Below are 19,643 nucleotides of genomic sequence, written 5' to 3'. Positions count from 1 at the left end.
TTGTACAGTAAAATCTTGTTATTGTGAACTCGTACTTGCTGCAAAAATTTCACTTGATCACATTTTTTGTTAAGACTAAATTTCTAAGCTTCAGCACTCAATATTGCTTCACAAGTTCCTAGAACAGCCGTGGTGGGTAGTATATTCTCGGTAAAAATTTATGACCTAAATCGCGCAAGAAACTAAAACCTAGAAATTATTTTTTAATTAAATTTGAATGAGGTGAGAAAAGGCAGAATTTGGACTGTGAATTGTTGATGAATGCAGTGCTTAGATCTGTTGTAAGCAGGCAGCTGGATGCTTTCTATCTTTGTAATGTTTTTCTGGCTGAAACATGGGACAGTTTTACACCATCGTTCTCCATTCGGATGTTTGTGATAAAACAATTTGTGGAGGTTTCAGGATTCATTCTCCAGACACTGACTGCAAATGAAGGGCAAGACTAGTAATACTGTATGCAGTTCTGTTCACACATTCTGTATTGGCATACTGAGTACAAACTACTCAATGTGCCTGTTCTGTGCCACCATTGTGAGATTCATTTCAGGTTAGACTGTTCTGTATTGAACAAATTTTAATTTCCCCTCTGATGTTGATTAGATGCAATGTTTTGTGGATCTTTTGTACTTCTAGTGTGCCACCCTGTTGTTTGCCATGTCTGCCTGAATTGTTAAAATTTTTTTCTAGGCCCAAGAAAGACGGCGACGTCTGGACGAGTCTTACCTGCTGCACCGTTTCCTGGCAGATTTCAGAGACCTTGTGTCTTGGATTCATGACATGAATGCTATTATTTCAGCAGATGAATTGGCTAAGGATGTTGCTGGTGCAGAAGCCTTGTTGGAACGTCACCAGGAGCACAAGGTGCTGTGTGTTCTTTAATATTTTAGTCTCCTTTCAAGCAGAGCATGTGACGAGTGTCATTGCCCGTGTCAATGTTCCATGTGCTGTCTGGCTGCAGGGTGAAATTGATGCCAGAGAGGACAGCTTCCGTTCAACTGCTGAAGCTGGACAGATCCTGCTAGACCAGAAACACTATGCAGTTGATGAGGTAAAAGAGAAGGTGAGTAAAAAAATTTTTTTACCCTGTTCACATATTGCTGCTGCTTTTGTGTTTCGTGTACAGTAAAACCTCGTTCATACATTTTGGAACAAAATGCTGAAAAAAAAACGTACTTACTGGGAAGACATATGATCTGAAGTAACTAAAAAATTGGCAGACTCGACTACTGCTCACATCTACGTAATGCAAAGCATCACGCGGATCGTTGCGGCACGAGATGCCGATACACGTCGAGCTCATGTGTCTCCGGCGGCCCGAGATGCATTTTGTTGTTTTCCTGTTGCGTGTGTGACGGGAAACCGTAACGAAATCAAGCTGGTGGGCGGCGTTGGATGCTGCTGAAGCGAAACGTGGTGCCCACATCGCACTGCCTGCAGCAGGGAACCACGGCACGTTTGGATTATTGCCTACTAAAAGCGTGCAGTACGCTACCAATGGCACTACGCGCCACGCTCTGTAAGACAGATAGGTGAAGATGCTTATCGCAACAGGGTTGGTGGCGATAGCTGTGAATGCAGCACGCGATGATCCAGGCGGGGATTTGCTGGTAGCGGTAGAAGAAAATGTGCGCACCGTAGTTTTCACGCGGGACGGCTGGCTATATATGGTTCTCGATCACATGTGCCTCGTGCCTTTCCTTGTTCAGATGCGATCTAGCCGCCAGAAAATGTATACGATCGCAGTCTGCAACAGGCAACGGTGGTGTGTTTCGGTTATTGCCTATTAAAGGCATGCGCTACACTTCTGACGGCATCGCGCACTGTGAAACAGATAGGCAAAGAAGCTTATCGCAATAAGATCGGCGGTGATAGCTGTGAATGTGGCGTGTGACGACCCCGGAGATCTGCTGGTACTGAAATGAGAAACTCGCGTGAAAACACCGGTGTGCGCTCAAAAAGGTGGCCGAGTATTGCGGTGAAGCTTCCGTGGAGGTCAGCTACTATATACTATTCTCGATTACGTGTGCCTCGCGCAATCGAGAACAGTACATGGTATTTAGTGATGGAAAATGTGTCATACGATCACAGTTTGGTGACTTAACTGAATGTTGGTGGTGAAAAATTGTTTTCTGGTAAAAAATGAGTGCAATTTTATTGGGTCATTTTTTGTGTTCTCGATTATGAACGTTGCCGCCGGGAAAACATGCATAACGGGAACGTGTCAACGAAGTTCTGCTGTTTGTCGATTGCCATGGTAAATTTCATGTGCATTGGGCTTCGAAGGTTTGAGCAAGTACTATATTACCATAGTTTCTAGATTATGAATTGCACCTCTGTAGAAGTTGTACCCCCACTTCTTGCATGTTTCAAAGAAAAAGATTGGCATACAAGTCGTACTGGTATATAAGATGCACCTATATTTATTCGGTCCACAAATGAGCCACAAATTACCGCAGAAACAAAATTTTCAACCAACACTCCACTTAGGTGCAGTAAACGAATATTTATTGCACTTAACTAGAAGCCATTGAATGCGTCGGCCTCTGACGTAGTGTAAAAAACTTCAGCCGCTTTAGCCAGCAGCATTGCCTCTGTGGCTTGGCATTCTCAGGATGAACACGCGAATGATCTCAACACACCTGAACCAGCCTGAACGCACATGTACAAAGTGAAATGGTGACTGGAAGCACTGCAACATCTTACGCGTGCAATGGATGATGATGATAGCCAAGTGGTTCTTTTTTTTTTGTAATGGTTATATTGGAAGCACTGCAACATCTTGCGCCAGTAACTGATGATGATAGCGAAGTGATGCTTTTTGTAATGGGTATACCTTGGGTGCCACAATGTAACAGTAAAAAATTATTCCACGTTTTAGTTATTTATTGTCTGTTTCATTGGTTTAACTTTTTTTTTTCAAGAAAAACTATACAATCGTATAAATTTGTGTAGTGAACACACTCGCGCAATGAACGTACCCCTAACTTCGCTCTTGAAAATGTTGATTTTATTTTTCTCCACATGATATTCTCACCCCTAATTTGGTCCTTTGCCAGTCCCACAATCAAACAGCCATGCTGTAGTTATTCGGAGAAACTAGAATATTTTTCTCTCGCATATGTGTTTAGAGTAAGTGCACTTATTCTTGATGCCCGCCACTGTGTTAGAAATACTTTATAATACGATGTGAGAAACGCTGAGATCACGTAAACCAAATTTTACAGCTAACTCATGTCGGCTGCACGTCCATGCTAGCGGCAACCTTGGCCGCACATAGGCAGGGGCGGTGGGTTTGATGGCGGAGTAGCTCACGGCAAGGCCGTGACAAGAGAACACTGGTGGCAAGCATGGTGTAAGAACAGGCTCTGCATTTTCAGTCACTCGGGACCTGACAAAAAGAAAGACAGCAGTAACGCTTAACCTCTTCTTATGCATGCTTGACGCCAGTGTTGGCACAAAGGCACCTCCCAGACTTGAGGGAGCAAAAAATGTCCAACCTCTGCAACAGCAACTTTACTCTTGTGTAATAGGAGACTGCACAATACACAGCCAAGCCAGGCCGGCCACAGTGCACAGGAGATTCCAAGTGAAGGGGCGGCTGGCACTTGGTCGGCATAGTGTGCCTAGTCGGGTGTAGCGTTGAATTCGCCTGTCTGTTCCTCACGTTTCTGCCTGTCTTTGGTTTCACTGTGTGCGATGGGCCATAAGTCAAGTTAAACACCTGCTGCCAGACAAAGAGCTTATATGCTCAAAAAACACACTGATCAGACGTTATAGGGACCAAGGTTAGGTGCACTAGAACAATGTGAGAGTCAGTGAGCAAAAGACCTGAGAACCATTGGGACCGATGACGAGAGCCGAAGAGGCTCTTTTTTTTTTCTTTTTCCATTTCCTTCAAATCTCTCAGCATGAGGCACAAGACACGCGCCGGAGCGCACCATATATAAAAGGCAGTGGAGGGAGATGACGGTGGCTACTAGAGCTATCAATAAACATTCACATGCCGAATAGCAGAATGGTCAAGGATATAGGTGCGCACAAGCGTGCTTGTCAAAACAGCAGGTGCCGAAAAGCAACGCTTCAACGAGATGCTTGTGATAATGGCAGACGGCGAGAAGCGGCTGGGAGAATGAGCTGTTGTAGAACCACGATGTCATTTAAGTACCCAGGGACCTGGACGACAGGTCTGGCAATTCCGATGCAGAGTGACTTGCAATAAAATGCTCTTACGGTGTGCAAATAGTATATGCACTTGTATTTTCGCGGCAAAAGTAAGTTGTTTAATGAATTTTTCAAATTGTTACTGTCTTACGTTTCAGTTTTTGCTATTTCAAAAAAGTTTTCATAAAATTTACCCTGCATACTCAACTTTGGTTTGGTTTGTCGAGAAATAAAAGTACATTCGTTACGCGAGTATATATACAGTATATTTATTATTTGTTAAGTACTGCTGACCTGCTGTACTATTTCAGGCCTTAGGCAGGAGTGGGTATTGAATACGAATTTCTGCAATACTGTAATATACACTATGCAACAGAAAGAAAAGACCTCATGCAACCCGCAAAAAAGGCATATCAAATACAAGATGGACAAAGCACTCTGAAGAATGCACATAGTGTATATAAGAATTTACAACACAAATAACAGTGAATTATAGCGTGACCTCCAGTCACAGATGCACCTACATCACGGAGGCCACGCTGGCAGCCTTCACTGCATCTACCTTACTGCAGCCACTGCGCTGCCTACATGGCGAACCCTGAGAGCTATTCGTACCAACGGCCACTCCATTGTTGAATTTTGTATTAACAAAAAAAAAAAATGCACATACAGTAAAGCATTGTTAAATTGAGCCTGTAAGAGTTGGGGTCTGGCATGTCAAAAGGGGCAGCTGGCCTATACCGTCGTCGGACTCATACACACCAAGGATGCTGTTGAAGGGAGGAACATGTTCTCATCGAGAACGAGGAGTACTGGCTTTATTTACAATACCTGCATGAAAGTAGAGAAGGCTACGCCTCAATAGCCTAGCTTGTCTGAATTGAAGCACCTCTGACGAGCCAAAAAAGCCCGCTTAAATCCCCTCTGTCCTCCCTAGATCTCTAGGCCAGGGCAATCTGCCATCACCTTTGTCCAATCGGAGCGTCCAAAGTCGCCGAAGGATCCGCGTTTGAGGGCGAGGGTGCACGCAATCACTCCGGCACCTTTGTTCACTGAAGACACAGAAAGGGGAGGAGTTTCGTAGATAGGGATTGTCACACTTGACTCAAATTGGTGCGTCTTAGTTCCTGGGATGACCTCGCAATTAGCTGGAGCGTCTGTCAAACGACTTTGGCGGCTAACAGTGGCGCTGAGGAATCTGCATAGAATGCCCTTCTGCAGGAGTTTCTTGCTTCCATCGTCGGAGACGGCGACAGTAAACCATCCACGAACACTCGACCTGCCAAACGTCTCTCGCCTTGTTGTTGCCGAAGGTCTGTCCGAAGGAACGCATCGTTACCTTCGCAAAGCGATTCTTCGCAGAAGGGCAGGAGAGGCTAGAAGATCACTATCCCGCTGGCTGATCATAACAACCCTCGCTAATTAGCAAAATTGGATAATTTGCACTCATTCTCTGGTCCCGGCACATGTATGCATTATTTAATGGAATCAAACTCGCTAATTATGACATATTTGGCTGTACATAGGTTAATTCGGACAACTCTTCGAGCGCTGCAAATGTGCCACACAAAAGAGCAAGAGCAGCGCTAACGTCCAGCTGAAACAAAGCGGTAGAGTTCGCATCGCCACGCATAACACCACTGGCTGCGTGCCTTCATAACTGTAGTCTCCATCCATGATAGCGTTGATAGCGACCACTGTTTCATCCGCATTGGTTGCAGAAAACAATAGTTTCTTTTTGACTCTGTGTAATTGCTTTGCACTCAGTGTCACAAACACGGCAGAAGCTATCAAGGATGAAGAGTGCCGGCTACATCGCAATGGACAACCTGTTGGTGACCAGCTCACAGGCGAAAAAATAATCAAGACGTGCAGGCAGCAGTGAATTGCATGTCTCTAATAAAGATGTGTGCCACGACCACACTGCAAAAGAAGTTGAGGCCTTCACTGTTTCAAGAGCTAATCAGTCATGAGATGATGAGAATTGCAGCTTCAGCTATAATAGAAACGAGGTATACCAATTCAGTAAATAAGTGTGTTGGTATAGTAAGCATTTCATTTTCTTAATACCCTCTAATTTGACATTCAGTTAATTCTACCATTTTTTTCTGTGTGGTGAAATCTGAATTAATGAGCTTTTACTGTATTGGTTGCCCCAACATGCATGGTTTTTGTATATATTACTAACTGGCGAAACTATTTTGGGGTAAAAATGCAACTTTATCATCATCAGCAGCAGCCTATTTTATGTCCACTACAGGACGAAGGCCTTCCTCTCCTTGCGATCTCCAATTACCCCTCTCCTGCGCCAACTGATTCCAGCTAACGCCTGCGAATTTCTTAATTTCATCACCCCACCTACTCTTCTGCTGTCCTCTACTGCACTTCCCTTCTCTTGGCACCCATTCTGTAACCCTAATGGTCCACCGGTTATCTAACCTACGCATTGCATGACTTGCCCAGCTCCATTTTTCTCTTAATGTCAATTAGGATATCGGCTATTCCTGTTTGCTCTCTGATCCGCACCGCTCTCTTCCTGTCTCTTAACGTTATGCCTAACATTCTTTGTTCCATCGCTCTTCTCGCGGTCCTTAACTTGTTTTCGAGCTTCTTTGTCAGTCTCCAAGTTTCTGCCCTATATGTTAGCACCGCTAGAATGCACTGATTGTACACCTTTCTTTTCAATGATATTGATAAACTTCCAGTCAGAATCTGACAATGTCTGCTGTATGCAATCCAACCCATTTTTCTATGAATTTCCTTCTCATGACCAGGGTTCCGTGTGATTAATCTACCTAGGTAAATGTACGTCTTCAGACTCTAGAGGCTGACTGGCGATCCTGAACTCTTGTTCCTTTGCCCAGTTATTCATCATTATCTTCTGCATATTAATCTTCAACCCCACCCCCACTCTTATACTATCTCTGTTAAGGTCCTCAATATTTTTGTAACTCATTCCCAGTGTTGCTGAATAGGACAATGTCATCTGCAAATTAAAGGTTGCTGAGGTATTCGCCGTCGATCCTTACTCCTAACCCTTCCCAGTTTACTAGCTTGAATACTTCCAAGCATGCAGTGAATAGCATTGGAGAGATTGTCTCCTTGTCTGACCCCTTTCTGTATAGGTATCTTCCTACTTGTGCAGAATTAAGGTAGCTGTGGAATCTAATCTTTTCCAAGATATTTATGTAAGCGTCCTGTACTCCTTGATTACGTAATGCCTCTATGACTGCTGGTATCTCGACTGAATCAAATGCCTTTTCGTAACCTATGAAAGCCGTATAAAGAGGCTGATTGTACTCTGCGGATTTCTCTATTACCTGATTGATGACATGGATGTGATCCATTATAGAGTATCCCTTCCTGAAACCTGCCTCTTCCCTTGGTTGACTAAAGTCCAGTGTTGCCCTTATTCTATTGGAGATTATCTTGGTGAATATTTTATATGATGTAGGAAGTAAGCTAATGGCCCTGTAATTTTTCAATTCTTTAACGTCTCCCTTTTTGTGGATTAGTATACAACTTATCACCAGAGATTAGTTTGCAGAATTGCCTAAGCTCTTTGTTGGATTATCTTATTCATCATTTATGCTCGAGGCAACATAAGTGTACAAGGTTTCAGATGAGGCAGCAGTGTGGTTCCCGTTTGCTGTTTATATTGTAGCATGATTGACCTGATGCGTGTTGTCTCCCAAACTAAGTTGTATTCTTCGCTTCCCACATGCAGTTGGGCGTCCTGGAAAATGAGAAGAGTGTCCTCTTGGCTCTTTGGGAAGAGCGGCGCATCTTATATGAGCAGTGTATGGATCTGCAGCTGTTTTACCGGGACACAGAGCAAGCAGACACATGGATGGCTAAGCAGGAGGCCTTCCTTGCCAACCAAGACCTTGGGGACTCTCTCGACTCTGTTGAAGCTCTCTTGAAGAAGCACGAAGATTTTGAAAAATCTCTCAATGCACAGGAGGAGAAAATCAAGGTTTGGGTTGCCTTCCTGTATTTGTGTCCTATTGATTATGTTACACGTATGCATATTTTTACATGGTCACTAGAGTCACCAGTAGCAGTACTAATTAGGCAGCCTAGACCATGCTAAAGTGGGTTCAAAAAAGTATATTGACTGGCCTTTCTGTTTTCCTTCAGGCATTAGACGAGTTTGCAACCAAGCTCATTGAAGGGCAGCATTATGCCGCAGATGATGTTGCTCAGAGGAGAGCAGCTGTAAGTGTTTCATTGTTATCTTTGATGACACTTCGTGCATGTTGAAAACTATCATATTTAATAGCAAACTGCTTCTTGGTACTATTTTCTTTTTATAGCTTTTAGAGAGAAGGAATGCCTTGCTGGAGCGCTCTCACACTCGCCATACCATGCTGGAGGAGTCATATCGTCTGCAGCAATTTGAGCGGGACTGCGATGAGACTAAGGGTTGGATCAATGAGAAGCTCAAGATTGCCATGGATGAAAGCTATCTGGTGAGATGTGGTTCCCTGCCCCATGGTACACCCAATTTCATACTCATGTTTTCCCTTATGGTACAGAATGCAGGCTTGCAAAACGCACACAAGAACAAGGACAACACACACAGACTATCAACCGAAAAGTTGCACAGTTGATAGTCAGTTTGTGTTGGTCCTTCTCGTACTTGCGTCCATGTTTTGCATGTTTGCATTTCTGTACCATGCATGGAATTAGTGAACTGTTCATGAATTCTAAATTCGGAGGGGGAGAAAGTAATGACAAAAAAACATTCTAAGCAGAATGAAATGTCCACTAAACCAACAACAAAAAAACCTTGCAGGGGCTGAAGAGCAGTAAAAAAAATTATTTAAATAAGAAAACCCGGCATTCAAAAGATAAAGAGGTACTGACATATTTTCCAACTATTAATTTATTACGTTAAATGAAACTCCTAGACCTCTAAACCCGGAAAAAAAAATGACAAGCCTTGGAATGCTGTTAATAATTTCATATAACAGCTTTTCTACAGCCAGTTTTGGTTTCATTTCCAGGTGGATACTGTGTCATGATGTCGCGACACAGTGTGTGAAAGCGGGATATTGCGACACTTTGGCACTGGCTGACTCGCTCAGTTGCCTCGTATGCTGCCACTCAATGCGAGGGCTGATGTAGCAGATGAGCGAGTATCGAAATGTTCTAATGGGGGTCCTGCTGCCATGTGACACCATACTCTGTTGTGATGTCGCGACACAGTATCCTGCAGAAAAACGAAATCAACACTGGCTTTGGAAAAGCTATTACAGTAGACTCCCTTTAAGACGAACTCGAAGGGACTATGAAAATTTGTTCGTCTTATCAGAAAAATAATTGGCAACATAACCAGGTGCATCCAATTATCTTACTTAAAAAAGTTAAATGAAGTAGACTTAGAAAGGGAGGAAAAAGACATAAAAAGCATTAATTTAGCTGAACTAGAAAACAGTCTTCAAGTGGTACTCTTGCTTGATTTCATTCAGTCAGTGATGGATGTTACGCGCTTCTGTACAAATCGGCGAGCAGCCACAAACGATGTCATCTCACCTAATGACATTTAAAATCCTTTTGTACCTTTGCGCTGCTGGAGAAAGTTTACTAGGGAGTTCAAGCAGGCATCTGCCGCCTCACAGCTCATCGGCGCAGGCTCCGAGCTAGCGAAAGTACGAAGGAGCGCGCTGAGCGTGAGGCAAAGCAATGCCACCTAGAGGAAAGTCAAGGTGATGTTGAGCGAAGTGGGGAAGGAGAAATGAGGCGAAGCGTCGCGGAAGACGGTAGACAGCGGCGTGCTGGGTTGTGGGGCATTGTACTTTGGCCACTGTGGTTTCCCGGCTTTATCTTTAAAGTGACCTACTTTGGGAGCACAGTCTAGGTGGGACAATGGCTCGCAGCTTTGCATGTGCTGTGTCCTTGCCACTCAATTTGCATTGAAGAGATAACAGCACGAAGGTCACTTCACTCGCTGCTGCTACCACGATTCCTCACATCAGCGTTATGACAGTGAGTGTACTCAGTCATCAATTGTGATTTGTTCATGTTTACCTGTACACGCTGACACCATGCTTGTCAATGTAGTTGCCGTATTTACTCGCATAATTAATCACACTTTTTTGTCAAGAAAAAAAATTTACACAAGTTCAGGGGTGTGATCATTACGCAGATTAAATTTCCTGCGAAAAGAAAACATTTTTTTTTATCCAGTGTTTGCTGCGGGATGACTACAGGTCAACAAATAGGTGGCTGCCGCTCTAACAGTGCCTGATACCAAAACAAAAATGGCGGCCGGCGGACCAAGCCGAACATGCCGAACGCGATTTTTTTTTCTTCTTGTGAGTACATTATGCCCATTGAAACAGTTTCTTCCATATCGGTAATGAATAATTTCGGTACTATCGGCAAGTTTGCGGCAATAACGTAGCCATGACCACTTTGAGGGGACAGAAACGGAGAAGAGCGTGCTTAGCTGCCAATGACAGGAACCCATGGCGGGCACGCTGCAGGAACTGCGGCATTTGTCTTCACTACTATCTTAATACGGCACGCTTCCGCTTTGGGTGGGCAAATATCTTGGCTGTATTACAAGCGTTGGCGTATGAATAGGGTACACTTCTAGCGTATCAGTGTAAACATGGCTACTATCGTTGCCGCTCGCGATTTGTTGCATGCCTACGAGTGCAGACGAGAAGAATCGAAAAGAGTCTTTTTTCTTGTTGTTGACCACAACCATTATAAAGCCTACAAATAATAAAGCCAAGGAAAGTTTGGTTGTAGCTTTTTTTTCATGGAAGTAGGGAAAGTGATGGAAGGAATCAAATAGGGCATCTGCTTAAGAATGTTCGGTGCGTGCAGACCACTTGGTATGTCTTGGAAGAGTCGTTCGCGTAGCATTCGACAGCATTCGAGAGATAGTAAGCATGATCATCATTAGCTAGACTTGGCATACAACATATCGCTGTGGCAAGTTCGGGGTGTGATCATTACACGGGAAAGGAAAAAAAATCGAATTTTGACGACAAAATTCAGGGGTGCGATCATTATGCAAGTAAATATGGTAGTAAGGGAACATTTACAAGGGGGCGTTCTACTCTCGCGACTGATGCGTATGGTGTAACCGCGCGAGCCTTGCCTTGAATATGATCTACGATGCGAATAGTATAGGCATCTGGGCACACTGAGGGCCGATAGCTTCATGTGTGCTATAGCACCCATGTGCTATAGCACCTCAATGCAGACGGTACATCAAGCCACCCTAGCCTCTAGGATCAGTAATGTTGGCAGTCACTCCGAATGGTCGTCTTAAACAAAGAACGTCTGAGGTGGTTCGTCCTACGCAGATTTTTTTTTTTTTTGCATTTTTGCATTTTGCAAAAGTTCTCTTGCTTTTCTGCATTCTTCATTAACATGTTTGTTTAATCCTTTCAGGATCCCACCAACCTTAATGGAAAAGTTCAGAAGCACCAGAACTTTATTCAGGAGTTGAACGCCAACAGAAGTCGTGTAGAAGACATCACAAGCACAGGCCAGGAGCTGGTTGATGCAAACCATTATGCATCAGACCGTATCAGGTTGTTGCTTTCGGCAGTTTCACACTTGCTTACGTTGTCTTTTATGCCATAAACCTGTAATTCATTTTTGTGCCTTTTTCTGGGAACTTTGCTACTAATAAGCTGGCTTAGCTATAGTCCTCGTTTTGTTTTAAAAATTAATCTGGAGTCCCCCACTACTGCGCGCCTCATAATCAAATTGTAGTTTTGGAAAGCAAAACCCCAGAATCCATTTTCTTTTAAACTCAAGTGACCATGCACTTTGATTGCTAAGAATATGAACTATGGGTGTTGTCAGATATCCACTGCAAGAAGTATGATCACACGAGAGCTTTGAACTGTAACCTGTGTTTCACTATTCATTGAATTTATTATTGATGCGCTGCCTGTGATCCTCGGTACTTATTGTGTGTTGTTTCTGCAGTGCGTTAATTTATACTTAGTTTGTACTGCTTCTTTTAGCTATGGCACCAGTATTCATGGGTCTCATAAAGTACTAGAACAAATTTTGTAGGAACCACAAGAAATAGGATAAATTTTTCTATTTATTGAAGCATAGAAGTTGATGCATATCTCTGATGTACAAAAACACGTCACCACCAAAACGTTTTCTTGTGTGTACCGTAGCGTTTGGTGCACTGTAGCATTTGGGGCCATAATTCAGTGATTCCAACTTCTAAAAATACCTTCTCCAAAATTTTATCACAAGGTCACTGGAATTTAATAAAACAACAAAAAACTCATATTTTTCTGTTTACAGAAGCATTCACCGTGTTTATATCCATCTGCAGTTTGCTTGGCAGGTTTCTAAGTGTTCATTTTAGTAAGGGCTCCATGCTTTCAATGTTTTTTTTTTTTTTTTTTACACACAGCATTTGATGGCCAGAATCATTAAAGTTAAAATCCTGTTGTCTTACATGTAGACATAAAGAGCGAAGAAAATTGCAAGGTACCATCTGAAATTTGTGAAGTAAGCCAGTAAAATGCAAATAGATGAAACCTACCAGAAACCTACCAGCCTGAAAATATCTGATGTACCTTGCCTTTCTGTTCATAGTGTTACTGTACTGTCAAGAAAAACCTTGTTGGATGCACATATTTATGCTACTTTTCTACCACTGCGCTTCAAGACAGCCCTGCAACACTTTTATAAAACCTTTTGAATGTGACTAGTATTAAAGAGCATCTCTCTGGGGATCTTGTTCTACAATGGTTTTGGATACACCTTTTATTACCAATGCAGTTATCTATTAATGCTGCTACCATGCCCTTGCATCCTTCCCCTCTATTTTGTCGATCCTACTGCACCTGAAGCTGCACACTGCAGCAGCATGGAATGATGTCCGCCACAAGCCACCTATTCTTGCACCGAGCTTTCTTATTGGCATGGCTATAAGGTCATGTAGCATGAACCTCCATCGCATTGCCCAATCTGAAGCTGATATTGGCACAGTGTTGCTGTTCTCTGCCACATATGTTGCTACCACCTCACCAGTAATTAGACTTACCTGCTCTTGCTTTTGCTGGAATACCTGATGAGTCATGACATTTTTTAAAATCTACATGTAGTTATTGTGTTCATGCTTGTGTAAGAGTGAGAAAGCAAGTGGCAGGTGCTTTGAACAATTGAAGGAAAGGGCAAGCAGCTCTTGGTTCCAAATTGTGGGCTGCTAGCTACATGTACAGGAGGAATAAGTCTTTGGCTCAGGTATTCATTGTAGTATTGTCTATCAACTATGCAAGTTTATTTACCATATTATAAAAGGGTCGCAGCGAACCTTCAATTATTGTTTGCATGTATCCCACTTCTTCCCTTTTTGCATTTTGTATGCACAAAAGGCACTTTTGTGCTTTCTGAGAACGTCTGGCTTGCGCGAGCGCCTTTGACTCTGTAGTGCTGTTCGTGCACGTCTCTCTACCCCCATTTCTCTTTTGCTCCCTTTCTATTCCCCTTCTCCCTTCCCCCAGCACAGAGTAGCCAACCAGACTCTTAACTGGTTAACATCCCGGCCTTCATTTTATATATATCTTTCTTTGCATTTTGTAATCATGCAAAGTGTAATACTTTCCTCATGAAGTATGTTAACCTGAGTCTTGGAAGAAAACCGTGTTGTGTTTCTAGGCTTGAAAAGAACTCTTTAGCACATGAAACACTCAAATTTATAGATTAAATGTTAGGTTAAACCACTCGTTTGGAACAATGTTTTCTTGTATAGTACCTTGCGTTAGAAACTCAAGAATTCTGTTGTAAGCCACTTCCGTGCTGTAGTTATCTCTTAATCATGATTGGTTTGGCTACGTCTGAAAGTTTGGGCATGTAAGATAGAACCTAACATAATAAATTTTTCATGTACTACCTGTATCTGAAATTTACAGGGTGCAGAAAAGAAAGATTAATTTCCACAAATTCTAGGTGCAATGCCTGAAATTCAGGTTCGCAGACAGTAGTAGTATACGTGACAAGCCTTCTACTCAGGTGGTGAAAGCAGGTGTAAACATTTAACATTCACTTTCAACCAAAATGTGATGCTCAAAATACAAAAATTCTGAGGCCACATGGCTCACTTTGTGCCACTGTTTGTGATGTGTGCAGCAACAGCTGTGCAATTGTTCTGTAATTACTTTGCACTGTAGTGATGATTGGTGTATTTTGTAGCCATGTATCAAAGTACAAATTGAGCATACCTCTCATCACAGCCACCGCATGGAAGAAATCATTACCCTGTGGCAGTCTCTGAGCAAGGCTGCAGACACCAAGGGAACGAAGCTGAGTGAGGCTTCAGCTCAACAGCAGTTCAACAGAGGAGTTGAAGACATTGAGCTTTGGCTGTCCGAGGTTGAAGGACAACTTATGTCCGAAGACTGTGGCAAGGTACTATAATTAGTTTCATGTGACCATTCTGCATGTACAGTTAAAGCTCAATACAGTCTCCGACCGATTTCCCAGACCTCACGGGGACCAAAAAATAGTCCAAAAATCAGTCCAAAAAGCTTGTTAGCCAAAAAAATAAAATTTATTAGGCTTGGAGTGGCTTAAAAAAAATTCTACTAATTCCCTGCCTCATACTATGCGTGGAGGCGATCAGACTTGCTTGGATTTGTGCAAGAGTGATGTCTGCATATACAGGCGACAAGAGCGGCACTGTATTGGTAATCTCTGTCAATGGAGTTCGCTATGGAGATCAAGGAAAGCAGCCATGCTTCTTCGCAATATTTGGCTTTCACGGAGGCACAGGAGGGGGCACGAATCACACAAATGCTAAGCCGCACAAACACACAAAAATGCAACATCTCCGTGCCGCACCTGCTCAGTGGACACACCACGTGCAAAATAGCAATCAAAACTTTAGGGGGGGAAGGGAATGGATCCTGCATGAAGTGTTTATGATGATAGTGCTGACCAAAAAAAAAGGAAAAAGGAAGTGCTATCCCCTGGACCGTTTTGTCAGCCAAGGAAGAGCGAGTGTGGCCTCGGAGATGGGGGGATGGCTATGCTCTTTATTGATAGCTGCATTCGATTCGCCTACACCACTTGAACCAGTTCACAAGGTGCTGCACCCTGCCATTCGTTTCAGCAGTGCAGCAATCATGCCCTCTGAACCACGCTGTTTGTTTCAAAAGGTGCAGGACTGGTTCATGATTTTGTTGCACCCACTCTACTGTTGGTGCCGACTTGGTGCAGATGTACAGTTGCGAAGCAGCAGTGCAGCAGACACAGCACACGTGCCCAAGCGCTACTTAAGCCCTGCTTACGCGCGCCTGCTGTGGGCATACATCTGCAAGTGCGGATGCACTTAAGCCTCGGAAACCGATCATACTAGCAGTTCAGAACTTCCCAAAGTTACACACTTCATGTACATTATACTCCGTTGTATACATAGCAGTCAATGCTGTCAAGGCTAGAGGGACTTCTTGTGGTGTCTTCGTTCGCACTTGGGTATAGTTCAATGTTTTTTTACCACAATTGTGCACAACCATTTTATGTAGGGTCAGTATTGAATGAAAGAAGTTTTTTTTTTAAACCTCAGAAACAAACACACTGTGGTATACGGCTGCTAATGCGTTGTTTTAGATCGTTTTTATTTTTGTTGTTCTTTTCGGGTTTATTTGCAACCACTCACGAGGAGCCTCCACGTACATGCGCTCGCGTAAGTGAACGCTGTTGGCGCGCAGTGCAGCGTGGACGGAACGCACGAAGTGATGACTTTTCTTGGCCGAACTTCTGGCATAGCTTCCAAAGCGTTGACTGCTATGTATGGAACGGAGTATAGTCAGACAAAACATAACACCTGCACCACCTTTGCACCTTGGCATTCATTTCAAGTGTCGCGCTGTGCCTGCACCTCAGAAATCGAGCTGCACAATTTCTGCACTTCTCGTGAACCACCATGAACTGGTTCAAAGTGGTACAGGTGAATCGAACTGACTTAATAGCGTGTGCCTCCCAATCTTGAAGGCTATAGAGAAGGCTACAGAACGCCAAGCCTGGCCAAGCCACTGGAAAATTCAATATGACGGTCTCCAAGATTGGGTAGTGTGTCTCGGAATGAGGGATTTAGTCAGGAAAATAAAACTTTAGGGCCTAAATTCGTCTGAAATATCGGTCGTGAAAATGCATTAGCGCTTTGGGAGCCCTGACGGTGCATTTATGAATTCCGGAATATCCAACAAATATAATTTTTTTTAGTCCGAGAAATCAGTTGTCTGCTGTATTACAGACTTCAATACAACAAAATTCTCGATATAACATGTTTTACTTTAAATTTACTTCATATAACTTCATGTCCACAGAACACTATGTATATTTAACCTGAATATAAGCATGTTTATCCACAATTTCAATATAACGAAATTTCACTGCTGCTGCAAAGTAAGATCGTGGCAATAAATTGAAACAACTTTCGGTATAAACAACTGTCTCCCTCAGTTGTACCAACGGTGTCAGTGATGGTATCCATGTTTTCACGAAAGAACACGGCCTATATATGAGCACTACATTTATGTGACCACTCTAATATGCGATTCTCTAATGTTGTTTGTGGCACGTGCAAAATTTTAAGTATGATGGAGTTAAAGAAAAGTGCGAATCAAAAATAAATTAACAGCCTGGTAATATGTTATCTTTATCACAGTTGCCGTTGTTCAAATGGTTCGTCTTTCAATATTGACTCGTCTCTGGGTGGAACAACACAGCACATATGCGCAGATATGCATGTTTTGCTACGTTTTGACATTATTTCATATCAGGATGCACCTTTTCCACAATATTTCACGCTAACAACGATCTACGTCTGTAGATCTTGATGTGTACAAGTGCATCGCTTTGATAAATCCGGCATGGAAGGCTGCGCTCGAAGACTACTTGAATATGTGAAATGTAAAAATAATGTTCAGAAAGAATACAAAATGCGAGCTCCAAGTCCAGAAATCGGCAACAACAAACTCCAAGGCAGCTGTGTCGGCAAAGGGAACTCAGCGTGCCTTTATCGGCCGCACTGTTTGCACACAGCGCACTCGGGCCTGCTCACACAGTAGTCATCGAGTGCTTCATGGCTTCCAGGAACGACATCTTGCCCCGAAGCCATTAATAATGATCTGCGATCCACAAAACTCACAACTGACGTGCATTCAACGTGGACGCAGGTACACAAACCAACCGGCGAAAGCCCCGGCACCCTTCCAAAACGTTTCCAGCAGCATGCGGCAGAGGGCAGCACAGGAAAATGAAAAGGGCAGATTGCTCCTGCGATGTTAAAGCGAAGCTTTTTGCAGTATCCGACGAGTTTTAATGCTGTGTTCATTGGTCTAAGTCGAGAGCAGCAGTTCGGTTTGGGGGGAGGGGGGGGTGGTGAACATAACATTCAGTGTTGCACCACTTTGGGCGTCACCCAATGGTTATGTTGGCAAACCATGGTGGCGAAATGGACGCGATAGCTTCGCTTACACTCATCACAACAGTACGTTAGACTTGGCCATTGTGAGGAGAACTTTGTTTGCACGGCATCAGTGTGGTCGTCTGCTCTCAAATTAATCAAAATTGTTTCTTTTTTATTATTGAAATTTGTTTTGGGACTGCCCGATTATTTGGACATGTTTTGTGCCCCCTTCCATGTAAAAAAGAAAGCAGAAATCTGTCCGCGCTTGTACTTTAATAAAAGGTTTACTTTCAATTTCTTGAAATATCAATATAAAGTATAATAAAGTGCTGATTTTACAGACTTCGTTATATCTTGAGGTTTAACTGTATTATCTAGTGACTGTATGTTTAAGGGACACTAAAGGCAAACACTAAATCGGGCTGAACTGACCATACTACTAATTCAGAACTTCCTTGATTCTTCGGCAGAAAGATAGCTTATTATGGAGAAAGTAGAAGCCAAACTGTATGCCCAAGCTTTAGTGCTGGTTATGGCTGGTTATGTAACATTTCTCGTAGGATTTCTGGATATTTGACAACTTTGTGGACAGCAGGAGCTTACGGAGGTTAGCTAGTCAACAGGGGTGGAAGTGCTGCGACAGCCTGTGCCAAAACACTAATTTCAAATGAAGTTATCAAATTTAGCAGGATGTACTTGTTCAATGGAAAGTACACTGCCATAGACATGCATTGGCTAGCTCTTAGCCCTGCAATACAAGCCTAAGCAATCCATTTCAGCATTGGAATCTTTGAGTGCGGATGTGTTTGGTGGCATAATTGTAAGTAGGCCATAAGAAAATGAAAACCATTTGGTGTTCTACGATGCATTACGAATGTTTTATAAAAGTGTTACGCATTTGTGTATATGGGGACCAACTAAATATGATCTGAACGGGTGCTCATGTCATTGGGCAGTCAGGAAGCCGTCACGCTGAATGAATAAGGTTGTACAGTCGCCGACCGTTTATTCGGACCTCACGGGGACTGCGGAAATGTCCGAATAAACAGGTGTCCGAAAAAGCAGATTAAGAAAAAAAAATGAAATCCTTTATTTCCACGCGCTTATTCGGGCTCGGCAGTAGGCGTGAAGAAATCGTGAATGCGCCGTTGCACGCTGTTCCGTTTACGCGCAGTCAGATAAGCCTGAATCTCTGAGAGGGTCGTACGGTCACTATAGGTGGTTGAAAGCACAGTCACTGTTTGTGCATGCGACGGCAGCGTAGCACATTGTGCGTCATCTTCCAACTCGGAGTCATCGTCCGGCGGTGCAGCAGAAACCTGACGAATGATCTCGCCGTCGTTGAGTTCTGAGCATGTCAGTACTGCAGTGTCAGCACCTGTGAAACTGTCAAATGAGACAGTGTCCGGAATCGCAATGCAACCACTGCGCAGGTCTCGGCAGAACATTTTCCGCGTCAGTAGGGAGCACATCGGAAGGCGACAAATCTTAGGCCTCCCGGCACCCGCTTGCCGGCATTCCCCAGCGAAGTCTGCGCGGGCACTGTCGGCGCCATTAGACGCTTGACACGATGTTTCCGTACGGCGCGTTGGATCACCGAAACCTCGACACAGCACACAAAGCAAACACCACCGTGCCGACACCAGTCGCACAAACGAAAAACGTAGCCTGCTCGCAGCGTCGTGCGCGAAGAAACAAATCGGCTGCTGGATTGTCTTGACATGGCTTACTGAGCTGAAACTGGAACTGCTGTAGAGCCACTCTATCGAACCAGGCAGAAACGATGATGATGAGCGGGGATTTCCAGTAGCGCCACTTCGTGGGGTAGCAAGGAGGCTCTGTTCAAAACAAAAATGGCGTTCAGCAAGTCGAAATAGTCGGTGCATAATGCGCTTGATCGAGTTGGCTCAAGGAGTGTCCAAAAAATCAGACGAGTGGTTGCAACGTGTCCGAACTTTCGGCAGTTGTTATACATTATGGTCTATGGGGGGAATGGCGGTGCTCGAAGCTGACCGAATAATCGGGCATGTCCGAATTTTTGGAGTCCGGAAAATCGGTTGGCAACTGTACA

General features: G+C 43.6%; 1 protein-coding gene across 1 annotated transcript in view; it reads left to right on the top strand.

Annotated features, from left to right (window-relative positions):
* alpha-Spec (alpha spectrin) overlaps positions 1-19,643 on the top strand; it is a 174,954-nt gene that overhangs the window by 31,186 nt on the left and 124,125 nt on the right. The window contains exons 10-16 of the mRNA XM_075691147.1: positions 688-861; positions 959-1,060; positions 7,889-8,137; positions 8,302-8,379; positions 8,478-8,633; positions 11,575-11,717; positions 14,394-14,568. Coding sequence (XP_075547262.1) covers positions 688-861; positions 959-1,060; positions 7,889-8,137; positions 8,302-8,379; positions 8,478-8,633; positions 11,575-11,717; positions 14,394-14,568 — 1,077 coding nt within the window. The remainder of the gene's footprint in view (positions 1-687; positions 862-958; positions 1,061-7,888; positions 8,138-8,301; positions 8,380-8,477; positions 8,634-11,574; positions 11,718-14,393; positions 14,569-19,643) is intronic.

This window comes from Dermacentor variabilis, chromosome 1 (genome assembly GCF_050947875.1).
Source record: "Dermacentor variabilis isolate Ectoservices chromosome 1, ASM5094787v1, whole genome shotgun sequence".
Taxonomy (NCBI): domain Eukaryota; kingdom Metazoa; phylum Arthropoda; class Arachnida; order Ixodida; family Ixodidae; genus Dermacentor; species Dermacentor variabilis.
Note: the sequence above shows the minus strand (reverse complement) of the source record. Positions and strands in the feature narration are given on the sequence as shown.